Source organism: Cryptotermes secundus, unplaced genomic scaffold, assembly GCF_002891405.2.
Source record: "Cryptotermes secundus unplaced genomic scaffold, Csec_1.0 scaffold123, whole genome shotgun sequence".
Lineage (NCBI taxonomy): Eukaryota > Metazoa > Arthropoda > Insecta > Blattodea > Kalotermitidae > Cryptotermes > Cryptotermes secundus.
In genome coordinates, this window is record NW_019736394.1 from 488,521 (window position 1) to 502,007 (window position 13,487).

Consider the following 13,487-nt stretch of genomic DNA (forward strand, 5'->3'; position numbering starts at 1 on the left):
CGCAACCCTGTTGCGTCACCGTTACGTTACCGTGCGGAGGAGGGGGAGGGGAGCGCTGACTCACCCGCCACGTCACTGCTGGTGGGGGGGGTTTCTCCTTTGCGCAACATGTCACAATATACTATCTCTAACTACACAGTGACCACATTTTTTTTGGTTCGTGGAATGTCTGTCAGTAATCATTCAGTACCACCGAACTTCAACAAGTGATATGATGCTTTGAATATTCTGTAAACCATTAATTCTAACAGACTGACTCGCACATGTCCACACACCAGTTCATGCCTAAATTTTTTGTTATGGCATTTACAAACTTTGAATCTGAATGCATTTAGTTTTGAGACACAGACAACTATTAACAAGTTGCTTCTGTCGTACCTTTTGTTTACAGGAGAATCCTTCTGCACACTGGAGCTTTCGTTTGGTTTATTTATGCAGTGAAAAATTGACAGAATTAAAGTTTCTGCAGTTTGTAGTTACATCACTCTTACCTGAATAGTGTATAGGATATTTATGATACAGATAAAATTTCTCTGATGTTCACTTAAACCCTGACATTGTCATTATTAATTATAACTTTACCAGTGCATACTGTGGGGCTAATTCCCCAGGGATTTAGTGACTGGGACGTGAAGCCAACCATGTACCTTCGTCTGATACCGAATTTAAGAATGGTGGATATATAAATCATGCCTATTGACCATCGACACTGGAGCGTTGGTGACTATTGCCAGGCTAGACGTCGCCGCAAGATGGCCAACAGGGACGCCGAGCCAACGCTAAATGCTGCAGATGACATAAGTGGAGCCGTAGTGGAAGTGACATTGGGACGCATCTGGGTGTTTGTCGCAGAAATCTCAAGCTCGTTTATCCTGGGACTCGATATCATACACGCCTATGTTACATTCGTGAACTTAGGACCCAAATTGCCGCGACTCGGAGAGGAATAAGTTTCCCTATGGAGCCACGTGGAGTAGCCTTAAGGCCAGCGACCATGTGGTACCAGCACAATGCATACCCGAGGTCATGCTGAAGCACCCCTGCCGCAAAAGTACGCCTTGACTTGAGTACGGTTGCCAGATCAAACTTGAGCAACATAGAAATCGCGAGTTGGAAGAAATAATCACAAGATACGAAGACGCTTTTGGGACGAAGAGCAATGATTACATACGGACTGACTGAGTGTACCGCTATATCGACGCCAGAGAGGCACGATCTTTTCTACAACCTCCGAGGATACTTCACCCAACAAAACAGGTAGGACATATAACAGCTTGGGGTCATCGAAGAGTCAGACAGCTAATGGCCATCTCCCGTCGGAAGAACGGGGACCTCCGTTTCTGCATAGACTACAGGAAGCTGAATGATGTTGTAGGGAAGGACTGTTTCCTGCTGCCTGGGATTCATTACACACTAGACACTTGCTGGAGCCTTATGATTCACCACTTTGGATCTGAAGAACGGTTACTGGCGGCGCTACACTCTGACGATAAGGAAAAGAAGGCGTTCTCAACGGGCCAGGGGCTGTGGAAATTCACGGTGATGCCCGTTGGCCTTTGTAACGCTCCAGCGACGTTTCAGCGGCTAATATAAACAGACTTAAGGGGCCTCACGAGCCGTGTCTCCTGTACGTGGACGGCGTGATCGTGATTGGCCGCTCGTTACGGGAACACATGCACAACCTACGAAAAGTGTTCCACCGATTTCGAGAGGCCCATCTAAGGCTCAACTCGGAAAGTGCCAATTCATTCAAAATGAAGCACGGCCCGTGGGTCATATTTTGTCGCCAGAAGGAATAACTACGGACCCGTGAAACTGAATGGCCAACCTCGAGGAAGAAGCACGAAATAAGGAACTTCCTGGGCCTGCGTACCGACCACATTGCGCACAACTGGCTCACGTGAACTTCAGGAACCTTGCGAGGCAAACGACCCGCTGGATCCAGCGTCTCCAAGAATTCAACTTAACTTCCGAGCAGCGTTAGGCCTGGAAGCACAATAATTCCGATTCACCTTCCCGAAGTCTGTGCTGCGAAGAGAATATTCGCTGTCAAAAGTCGAAGCTTGGGCCGACGTCAAGCAGGTGCGAGCTATTGCGGCCATAGCCACAGACGGCAGGGACCCAACCTCCAGTCGGAGGGGACAGCTGAGTGATCCAGACGTGGGACCAGTTCTAGAAGAAAAAGGGGCTCGACAACGTCTGGAATGGAAAGACATTGTCGACCGCAGCCCAAGGGTTGCTGGGTTCCTGGCTCTAAGGGATGTCATTGATTTGATCAACGCGTTGCCAGGCAACAGCTCAGTAAAAACGGTCCAGCGCGCAACAATAGAAGAAGCTGTGGTTTACGTTTCTGCGGTGACGTCAGATAACAGTAGGTAGTCGTCACGTGATATGTGTTTGCTGTACGTCCGTGCAGCGTGCGCCAGTCCACTGCATGTTCGTTCCTCGGCAGTATAAATGAGCAGAATTACTAAGTTATGAGAAGTGGCGACAGAAACACGCAAACAAGAGGATAGCAGTAAACTGCAGGAGTACAGGAGAGTACAAGACGTCAGCCTGTGAAGATTAATACGTGAAGTTACATGTGCTATAGTACAGGTACATCGATATTGGGAATGTGTAATTTAGTGAGACTTTTATAGCGCCTGTGTTGAGATCCATTACCAGGAAACGTATAGTGAAGACACTGCAGAGGAATAGCCATTGCGGAGAGCTGTTACCAGGTAAAGACTAGTGAAAGTAGAGTGAGAAGACTTAGTGTGGAGATCAGCAAGATTGTTACAGTCATTTGTAGTTACGCCGTTGTAACTGTCCAGTTTATGGGAAGGTCAATTTATGTTTGTGTATGGTTAGGGTTTTGTGAAATTCCTCACTTTCGCCTCACAATTTGGAATTTTCCCCCCTTGAGACATGCAGCAAGTGGCTTGGGTCAAGCTTGAAGCCAGCTGCCCTTTCGTAAATCAGTTAATTTAATGCGTAACAAGGCCGAGTTCTTTAGAAATTCTAAAGTTGACAGGGGGAGTCATAAATTTAGCAGTGTCGTTTCCTGCTAACCCAAAATCTCAGTTTGACAGCCACGCAGCAGGTGGCAAAGTTCACCCCTAAACTGTACACTAGTGGAGATTCGCTTTCCTAATTGGAGGAGAATGATAAGCAACCTCCCAGTCTGCCCGGTCCAGCCAATCATCGTCTGAAGTGGGAGGTCCTTTGCCCGAATTTTGAGTAACCAGGGCAAGTATTTACCATTCAGAGGGTGCTTGGCAAAGAGACTTTGAAAGTTACGTTCACCGGGGGTACACGTGTTCGGATCCCCGTAAACACGCCGGTGGTAACTATTAAGTGTGCGTCCCCAGACCAGTAAGTAGGCCTACCTCCACGAATTTGCGAAGGGTAACAATACTGGCTGTTTCTGATTAATTAGTGCAAATTAAATAAAGACTCATTACAGTTAATTGGCGTTGAGGTGATTTCCCTACGCCTAAGCCCCACTAATCACCCAAGTCGTGGCCTGTCAACACGCCCTGAGAGGAGTCGGATTGCTCTACCGGAGCTAGCAGAACCGAAGAAAAATGGTTACACCCTGTAAGTGATCACTAAATCTATTCACCAATCCGAATGCCGTCTTTAGTCACTGTGATACGTGACAATATTACACCCTGTACTGTGCTCTGAAACACTCTTGTTTTCTTCCCCCTAGCGAGGGAGACCAACTTTTCCATCAGGGAGAAGAAGTAGGTAAAATGGTGTTTTTGCCGGAACAGTGCCTTATTCTGTAATATGATACTATGTAGTCTGATAGAAGTTTACACACGTTTCAGAGTAATGTGCAGGTTTGAAGAGGAGGTCGACTTCTTCTTGGAACCTGAAATTAGAGGCAGCACATTATCTGAAATGTTGGTAAACTTGTGCAAGACCACACAGAATGACATCTTAGAATATACTATCTTTTATAGTTACCACCTTGAAAATATAAAATGTCACATTTTTTGTTGACATATGTTTTAGGAAGGAGACGTGAAGAGTAAGTGCCATACTCATTTAAATGCCTTGAAATAGATGTTCAAGTGGTACTGTGGGGTATTTGACTAGATTCATGTTTGTCTGACTCAAATAAAATTGTTTACTTAATTACAATTCCTTTTTTATGCTTTGTCAATACATATTGCCAATTTACATTTAGCCAGTGTTTGGTCTGTGCTAGCATTGAACATCAATTAGCATACCGGCATTTCAAGACATGAGGGATGTATGTTTGGACTTTTAAGTGAAACTTCGAAATGTTTTGTGTAAACAAAGGTGATCACACAGCTGAGTTATGTAATTTAGTTTGCTTTATGATGTAAGATTATTAAAGAGAGGTTTTAGCGCCTGATGTAGACATTATGGCTGGGTTAGTAGTGGATGTTGTAGGGCTGGTATATGAATTACGCACAAACAGCTTCATACTGCTGAAGCTATGGATTTAGTTATCAAGAATTCAGTTCACCAGTATCCAGGTACTCATCTTGCTTTTTGTTACTATTTAGAAACTCATGTATGATCCTTGAATACATTTTAAACTATGTAGTGCATAAATTTTGCGCAGGAAGCTGTTGGAAACCAGCCACTAGGAGGACCATGAAAGAGATTGGAGAGTAGTATTAACCTATATTGCATAGTATGTAAATCTTGTGCATATTCACTCCCAGCTAGAGATATAGCAAGTGTCACGTAACTTCGAACAAGGCCAAGAGTAACCTTGAATGCGGAGAAGAAATATTTCAGACAAGGGGTTGGGTTTGAGGGTGTGAGAAGTGACAGGCGGCCAGAGCTGGCCTGTCTGGGGTTAAACATGAATTGCATGTGAGGAAAATTTATAGAATGTTGGTTCTATGGGGCCTTTTGTTCCAAAGTTGAATATTATGGCGTTAATATTCTGTTATTACTCGTAGGTGTTACTATTAAAGGTGGATAGTTGAGTGCTGGGAAGTGACCCAAATTCTTATATATTTAGTTTCGCATGCCTTGGTAACCGCATTTTTCCATCAGGTTGAGCTCAGATTGTTATGCTGAGGAAACCTGTCGTCACTAAAAAGTTGACTTATAACAGAAGCCAGAGATTAAACATTGCTTATTATCAGAGCTCACCATTTGGCACAATCCATGGCAGCTCAGTCTATTTTGTAACCGTAAAACCTTTTAATATTAATATTACACTGGCATCTGCTTTGAGGCTTTCCAGCTGGCCCCCCTTCTAAGACGTTTCTCACCAAAATTCTGTATGCATGGCTTGTTTCTTCTCATCCAGGCAATCTGTCCAGTTTTCATAGTGGTAATAGCGGAAGTGTATATACCCTAGATTTTCTTTGTTTTTCATCTGCTTCATGACCACTTTGTCGTCACATACTTGCAAATTGTGCTCCACTCTCCGAGTTCACAGATATACCGAAAACATTGTAATATGATTTTTTTTTGTATGAGGTAAAGTTATCTTGTCCCTGTGCTTAACTAATTAGACAGTACGCCATGAAGACGTATGGTAGAGTGGATGTATAGATCCACGTTTCGTTGACTTCAGCGCTAGTTGGAGGTGAGTGGTCAGCGTCATGACCCTGCCGCTTGACTCCTGGGAAAGAGCTCCCCATTACCCATCAGATAGGAGGCTGAGTGGATCCCAGAACTGGTCTGGATGACATGGAGAAGAGAAAATTTTTGACCCTGCCGGGACTCGAACCCTGATGTGTTTTGGGACATTTAAATTAAGTTTATGTTATTCAGTGTGTTTTCCTAATATACAGTTTCATACGTGTATATCCTCCCATCTTTTCTTGCTTTTCTAAGTGGATTAATTCCGATATNATGTTATGTTGACTTGCTGAAATAATAGTATGGTCTTAAAAGTGTACATTGAGATGTAGGGTGTATCATTTTCTGGGGTTAAACATGAATTGCATGTGAGGAAAATTTATAGAATGTNTGGGTTTGAGGGTGTGAGAAGTGACAGGCGGCCAGAGCTGGCCTGTCTGGGGTTAAACATGAATTGCATGTGAGGAAAATTTATAGAATGTTGGTTCTATGGGGCCTTTTGTTCCAAAGTTGAATATTATGGCGTTAATATTCTGTTATTACTCGTAGGTGTTACTATTAAAGGTGGATAGTTGAGTGCTGGGAAGTGACCCAAATTCTTATATATTTAGTTTCGCATGCCTTGGTAACCGCATTTTTCCATCAGGTTGAGCTCAGATTGTTATGCTGAGGAAACCTGTCGTCACTAAAAAGTTGACTTATAACAGAAGCCAGAGATTAAACATTGCTTATTATCAGAGCTCACCATTTGGCACAATCCATGGCAGCTCAGTCTATTTTGTAACCGTAAAACCTTTTAATATTAATATTACACTGGCCTCTGCTTTGAGGCTTTCCAGCTGGCCCCCCTTCTAAGACGTTTCTCACCAAAATTCTGTATGCATGGCTTGTTTCTTCTCATCCAGGCAATCTGTCCAGTTTTCATAGTGGTAATAGCGGAAGTGTATATACCCTAGATTTTCTTTGTTTTTCATCTGCTTCATGACCACTTTGTCGTCACATACTTGCAAATTGTGCTCCACTCTCCGAGTTCACAGATATACCGAAAACATTGTAATATGATTTTTTTTTGTATGAGGTAAAGTTATCTTGTCCCTGTGCTTAACTAATTAGACAGTACGCCATGAAGACGTATGGTAGAGTGGATGTATAGATCCACGTTTCGTTGACTTCAGCGCTAGTTGGAGGTGAGTGGTCAGCGTCATGACCCTGCCGCTTGACTCCTGGGAAAGAGCTCCCCATTACCCATCAGATAGGAGGCTGAGTGGATCCCAGAACTGGTCTGGATGACATGGAGAAGAGAAAATTTTTGACCCTGCCGGGACTCGAACCCTGATGTGTTTTGGGACATTTAAATTAAGTTTATGTTATTCAGTGTGTTTTCCTAATATACAGTTTCATACGTGTATATCCTCCCATCTTTTCTTGCTTTTCTAAGTGGATTAATTCCGATATGTTTCCTCACTAGATGCTTCTTAACCTGGTTTTCTTCCTCCTTGATTAAAATAAAACTGGAGGGTTTTGCCATCACAGTGTTTTTTATTTATCACTTCACAAAATGTCTCGGGCCAGATAAGCCATCATAAGGCGGTTCTTGAGAAAATACACACATGGTGATGGACTACATGTAAACTACAATGCTAGCATGAGTATGTGATGGCTGTAGAAATCACAACTTTCTAACATTCTGTATTTCATTTATTCCTGCAGGTTCAGAATGTTTTGTTTAGCACTGTCTGTTCAAACACTTGTGTTTTTTTTTCTTAGTCAGAGGTCATGTTTCACAACCACAAACAAACCACTGCCCAGTATAGAATGTATGCCGTTTTCATCTAATCTTTAAAGAAATATTTACATTTTGTTCATAGGAAGGCTGTGTGTGGCACAACAGTTGAAGGTATTGTCATACTCGTAATGTCACGTGTATGTGTGACTGTCGACGGGGTTTTGAATTGGAGACACGACCAGTATTTTTTTTTTCAACTGAACACTTGCAGGCTTAGTCCTTATGTAACATCCTCTCTGGCGAGAGGATGGGTTTGTCGTTTACAGTTGCTTTGGTTCTCGTCAGCGCAGTCATTCTCAGCTCCGAGTCCCGCGGGACTCATGACCACATTTTAGTGTCTAAGATTACAAACTTCCCAACCTGGAATGCTAGGTCCCTCTGTTTATATCCTCCAGGAACAGGTGTGCGGTTTTACCTCCAGGCACTGGATTCCCTTTTCGCCACCTCGTACAACTTCAGATGCTACGGTTGAGGTATTCGACCCCGCCTTGGCACGGTCCGCGTCAAAACCACAGTTCAGTGCTGTAGTCAGATCGTTTCCATGGAAACGCCTTTGTTTGAGAAGGCGTTACTCAGTAACGGCTGCGCAGACTTGCTTATTATAATACATGTCTTTTAAAACTATCGTAAAAGAGATAAGGAGCCGGGATAGCATGGTCGGTATAGCGACTGGTTACGGGCTGGATGACCGAAGGGTGAAGTTCAAGTCCCGGTAGGGTCGAGTTTTCTCCTCTCCTCCTATAACTGTCTCGCCTCATGTTGCTGGTCACCACTTCTTCTCTGAAACCGTTCTTCCTCTCACCTATTGGCGTGACAGATTTGCAGGTTGCTGCTGCGCCCTTCTTATCCACCTTCTCTTCCCTTTGTTGTTAATGAGAATGTCGGTTGTTTGCTGGGGTATGGGTTAACGTGAAGGATGAGCGCCAGTAAGCTTGTTATTAAGACTTACTGTTATGGACGAAAGGGGGCATGAGCCGGAAGCTACAGGTGACAGGTACTAGTTTAGCACTAGGGCAGTGAGATTCAATCTCAGGGGAATACAGGCCTCGACTTGGCGGGGAGACAAGAGTGACTTATGCTAGGCACTACACAACACTGTTTAATGAGCACTTTCCATACTTCAGTTAATAACACTGGTTCTTAAACACTTAAACCAAACTTGGAATCACACTAGTTTTGCGGCCGGATCCTTTGCGAATTATCAAAAGACTGTTCCAGTACCACACTTCGAAACGTTTTTTTACTTTACTTTAATTTAAACTTCTGGACCAGACTTAAAGTGACTAATTTTTCGGCTGTACCCTTGAAGAGTTGTTCAGAGACTACTTTAGCAGACTGACTCTGCTGTGAGACAAGAAGTCTTCACAGCTTCAGCTCCGCCTCCAAGTTACTACCCTAATTTCGGCTGATTGGAACAGTTTGAAATTAGGGAGTTTACTCTAATTCTCACTGCTCCAATCACCTTGTTTCAAGGGGCTCTCACCCTTGATGAACTAACGTCGTTTTTGACAGCTGCTTGAAAAAATATACCAGTAGCGTACGTTGCGGGCCTTCCCACTTTTGACTTACGGGGTTAAAAACCTGTCAAGTGTAACTTTACCAAAGGATCCCGCCGGTCAACTTTCGAACTGAATTTCCAGGAAAGCTCTGCGGGGTGTTTCCTGCCTTGTCTTTGTAGAAGTGAAGCGGGCCCTATTCTTGAAACCAAGAATCTGGCTAAGTCACCCTTGATTGTTCCTTCATGGTGCGGTTATAGTCTTCTTCCGACTCGGCTCTATTGAACTATGTCTTGACTCAAGGTACGCGGGTTCAAACCCGGCGGAGGTCGTGGAATTTTTAAGGGCGGAAAAATTCAGGGAACAATTCTCCGGGAGGGACTTTAAGCCGTGGGTCCCGTGTCGTAGATTTACGGCACGTAAAAGATCCTCGTGTCTCTAGGAGACCTCTGAGCAAAATTAGGCAAAATTTTCCCGCCCAAGTAGTTTCCTGTGCCTCCGGTAGATTCAGAAGTATCGGGTACCACTGCCAGTAGAGGGGCCGAACTCGCTGGCTGAACGGGGCTGATAGCGAGCACCAGTACCGGAAGGGTATGGCGACTGGTAGAAAATCAAAGGGGGACGTACAATAGACTAGTAGTCGCGGTGCATGGGGAAACCCACCCCTTCCAATGATAATGATAATGAATGTCTTGATCTGTTGAAATGCCGTTTCGACTACTATGAACATGTTCAGAGACGAACTGTTTACATTAGGACCCTGAACTGACTAGCTTAGTACTTCTTCGTTATGCCTCTGAGGAGGAGGCATTCATTGCCCCCACTATGGCGGCTCAGACCTGTGCAGCCGAGGGCGAATGAGTCTGCTGCTGTTGCTGTGTGTTGCCTGAACTAAGGATGGTCCTTGGGCGGTGCGACTTGAAGAGAACACTCCCTTATAGTCTCTGGCGCGCTCTGCGACCTTCTCGTATCCCTTCCCTGTCGAGGCTGCGGCCTCAATAGTTGGAGGGTTGAGGTTCCTCTCTGACCACCCACTAGGCTGCAGCATGTCGGTATCGGTGCTGTATTGCCCCTTTCCGGCCACTCCTTGTGCAGGTGACCGCCCCCACTCCACATACAACAAGGAAGGTGCTTCAGTTAGCCCAGATGTGGCAGCACTGCGTGAGAACAGTCTAGCCTTCGTACCTCTGTACTCTGATTGCAATATAGCAAAGGTTTTTGTATGTTGGAATATGCTGTGGGATTTGACGTTCTAGGTAATGTTTTGAAAAAAGAGGGGAATGTTGGCTGTGGTTGTTCCTTCTGCAGGCGATTGACGATGGCAGAAATTTGTTTGACTCTAATAACATCAAAACCAGTGTTCACCAACCCATTCGAAATGTCCTCTGCAGGAATAGTAAATGAAGGGAGCTGTATCTCAGCCTTTACGGTCTTCTGGAGTTTGGGATAGAAGATGAAGTATGCAAGGTTAATGCTCTCGAAGTGAGAGCGGAAGGATGAGAATCCACAGTTTATTTTGTGACATCTGGTCCAATTTGCGGTGCTATGGAACTTGAAGTTTCAGTGAACCCTTCAGTTGTCTTTTGCAATTGTATCATGTTTACCAGAAATAGTACAACAGAAAACGGTATACCTGCTGTTACTGACCCTATGTGTAGTCGTCCCTGTCGTTTCCATGGTCAGCTTCCATTTCACTGGACCTCGGGAGCGAAGAATTTTAGGGTGGGACTTTCATTCATCGACCGCAGTTGGTGGTCGTTGATTCCCGTGGTGGATGTTACAGGTTTCTTGACTCTTTTGTTGGCATTGTCTGTAGGATTCAACCACTGGACTAAGGTTAGCTCTTTAAGGCCGCACCATAGCTCAAGCGGTTAGTCGCTGGCTTTCCACCGCTGCGGTCCGGGTTCGATCCCGGGTCTGGTCAAGTGGGATTTGTGGTGGTCAAAGTGGCGCCGGTGCAGGTTTTCTCCGAGTACTTCGGTTTCCTCTGCCAATCTTCATTGCACCAATTGCTCCACAATCACCCTCACCTATCATCTGGGGCTGGTACAATAGGCCAGAAGTGGCCGCAGTACAAGGGACTTAGTCCCACCCCACTAGCAATAAAAATAAGGTATCTAATAGAGTAGATGTCTCCCCCGCACCTGAGAACCAGTTTCCAAATCATTATGTTGTCTAGTTTTTAGATGGCCGGACGATGGACGAAATCCCAAAACTCAATAATGCTGAGTACTCAGGTTATGTTATCGTCACACAAACATGGGGTTTCAACTGCTGTATAAAGCAGTAAGTCAGATTTATTATAGCAGCTATGGTACATGTTTCTGTGTCTTTTGCCATCATCAGATATATATGAATAAAACAAATATTGTCACGTGATTGGGTAACTGAGACGCTGGTTTGGGTTGGTAATTTTATTTATTAATAACCGACAGGTCGTAACTACAAGTAATTATTACAATATTGCTGATTTACACAATTTACAATGACTCCACACTAATCTCTTCAGTCTATTTCCACTAGCTTTCACTACCCGCTTCCTGGCAACGGATTTATAACACGGGAACTCGCTAAATTGCACGCTACAAATCCCACTGCACTATAGCACACATAAAGTCTTCAATTCACAAGTTAACTCTTCTTCAAATATACGAACTTCCCATGGCTGTCTCCTACCGAGAACTCAGAACTCACTCTGTCTTGATTAAAGTCAAAGTCACATTGCCACTGACAGTCAGCCAGCCAGACACTGGGGCTCATGACCAGATATTTATTATTGTTTGACAGTTACAGTCTTGTTATTGTGGGCGCCCTCTCTGATGAGAGGACGGGTCTGTCTTTTGTCAGTCATTGTCTGCAGTAGTAAGTCATTTGTCATCGTGTAAAAGATGATTACATTTTATTGGCAGAAGATTTGCGTAACCCGCCCACCGTATCAAATTTCGCAAGTGTTCCCTAGTTTTTATTTTTCACGCGGATGGACAGGTGTACAGGGAGACATGGCTCACACTATTGGCTTATTCTTCAGCCCTCAAAATGCAGTTGGTATGTTCCTCTGTAATGTTAACAGACCACCACAGTACGCGACATATCGCAGAAGTGATGCCCCTAGGTCTAACAAAGAGAGGACTACTTTTAGAATGACTTTCTCGAATAGTTTGTCGTCGACAGGAGGCTAATCGGACGTAAATTCTGAAGGAATTTTGGGTCCTTGCTGGGTTTCGGTAAGGTTATGACTTTTTCTTCCTTCCAAGGACTTGGAAAATGGGACAGCCTAAGGCAGTGATTGACTAAGTGAGTCATGTAAGGCAATCTCCATTGGTATTTCCTGGAATCTCAGTATATAGCCGTTGCACGGGCCGCATTGAAATCACAGTTCTGTTGTTGCGCATGGAAGACCACAGAGAAAACAGTCACGTGATAGTCACCTCGCCAGTCCATTGACGCGCTGACTGTTGCCTAGCAACGAGCTATAAACATTCGTTCACCGAGATACAGCTTTTGTTGTTGCGTAATGTACCATGTTTACAGAGCTGCTGCCTGGCAACGCGTTGATCCAAGTCCCTTACAATATATTATATTTTATGCTGAATTATATGATAAAAATGGATCCATTTTTCAACGTTCATAGATTAAAGTTCTGCGCATGTTTTGGGAATGAATGTACGAAAATATATATGCAATATTATAGAATTATTAAAATGTGTGTGCATGTATATATAATATATCTGTAATATCACAAATGGCGGCGATAATGTGCTACGTTGTATTTATTTTGTAAGGGGGGGGTTTGTGATTATGGATTTTCGTTTATGTCACGTATGTAGTTTTTATAATGGTACGTTATTGACGTATATCTTCGTGCTATTCTATATTTCTTGCCCGTACTACGTGTTATGGAGAGTATGGGGTGTACTGTGTTGAGTGGTTATACAGTTTGATATATTGTTGTGTATATACGTATATTGTGTGGTAGTTTGCTGTGTTTTGGTGGATGGGTTACTGCGTTTATAAACGTACTATGAAGTGAATGTGTAGCCTCATCATGGTTATACAAGGTTGGTTTTCCATGTGATTGGTTTCTTTCTTTACTGTTCTGTGCTTTCCTGGTGTAATGGTTAGCATGTTGGCAGGCAACACTTTATTATTACTGTATTATTATACAGTAGTGAAAACCCCATGTTTGTTGTGTGATGATACAGAACATCAGTATTCATATATACAATAGGATGCACAACATAAACATTAAGAATGTTAGCGGTCAGCTTCTTTGAATTCTGGCATGACATACGAAGGGGGACCCAAAAATAACCGGAACGGACCTGTTGCGCGCGCATGCTTTGTAGTTACGAGTTGTGCTGCTAGGTGGTGTTAGCCGGGGGTCTCCCGCGACTGTTAGTGAGCTGGCGTCAGCCTGAGTTAAGTGGTTTGTCTGTGATGCTCTGTTGTGTGCGTTCCTGTTTCAATCCTTTGGCGATTAGTGAGATGGCCGACCAGAAGGAACAAAGAGTGTGCGTGAACTTTTGCTTTCTGTTAGGGAAAACTGCAGCCGAGACTGTTGGGAAGCTTCGGCAAGCCTTTAATGATGATGCTTTGGGGAAATCACAGGTCTACGAGTGATTTTCCCGTTTCAAATCTGG

The 13,487-nt window shown here is 44.0% G+C and overlaps 1 protein-coding gene across 2 annotated transcripts in view; it reads left to right on the forward strand.

Moving 5' to 3' along the window:
* Nucleotides 1–13,487, forward strand: part of LOC111869804 (dihydroxyacetone phosphate acyltransferase) — an 81,144-nt gene that overhangs the window by 8,066 nt on the left and 59,591 nt on the right. The window contains exon 1 of one of the 2 annotated variants that reach the window (XM_023861577.2): nucleotides 4,395–4,496. The exons of the other annotated variant lie outside the window; for it this stretch is intronic. Coding sequence (XP_023717345.1) covers nucleotides 4,457–4,496 — 40 coding nt within the window. The 5' untranslated portion in view covers nucleotides 4,395–4,456. Of the gene's footprint in view, nucleotides 1–4,394; nucleotides 4,497–13,487 lie in introns of those variants that run through there. 2 annotated transcript variants of the gene reach the window in all.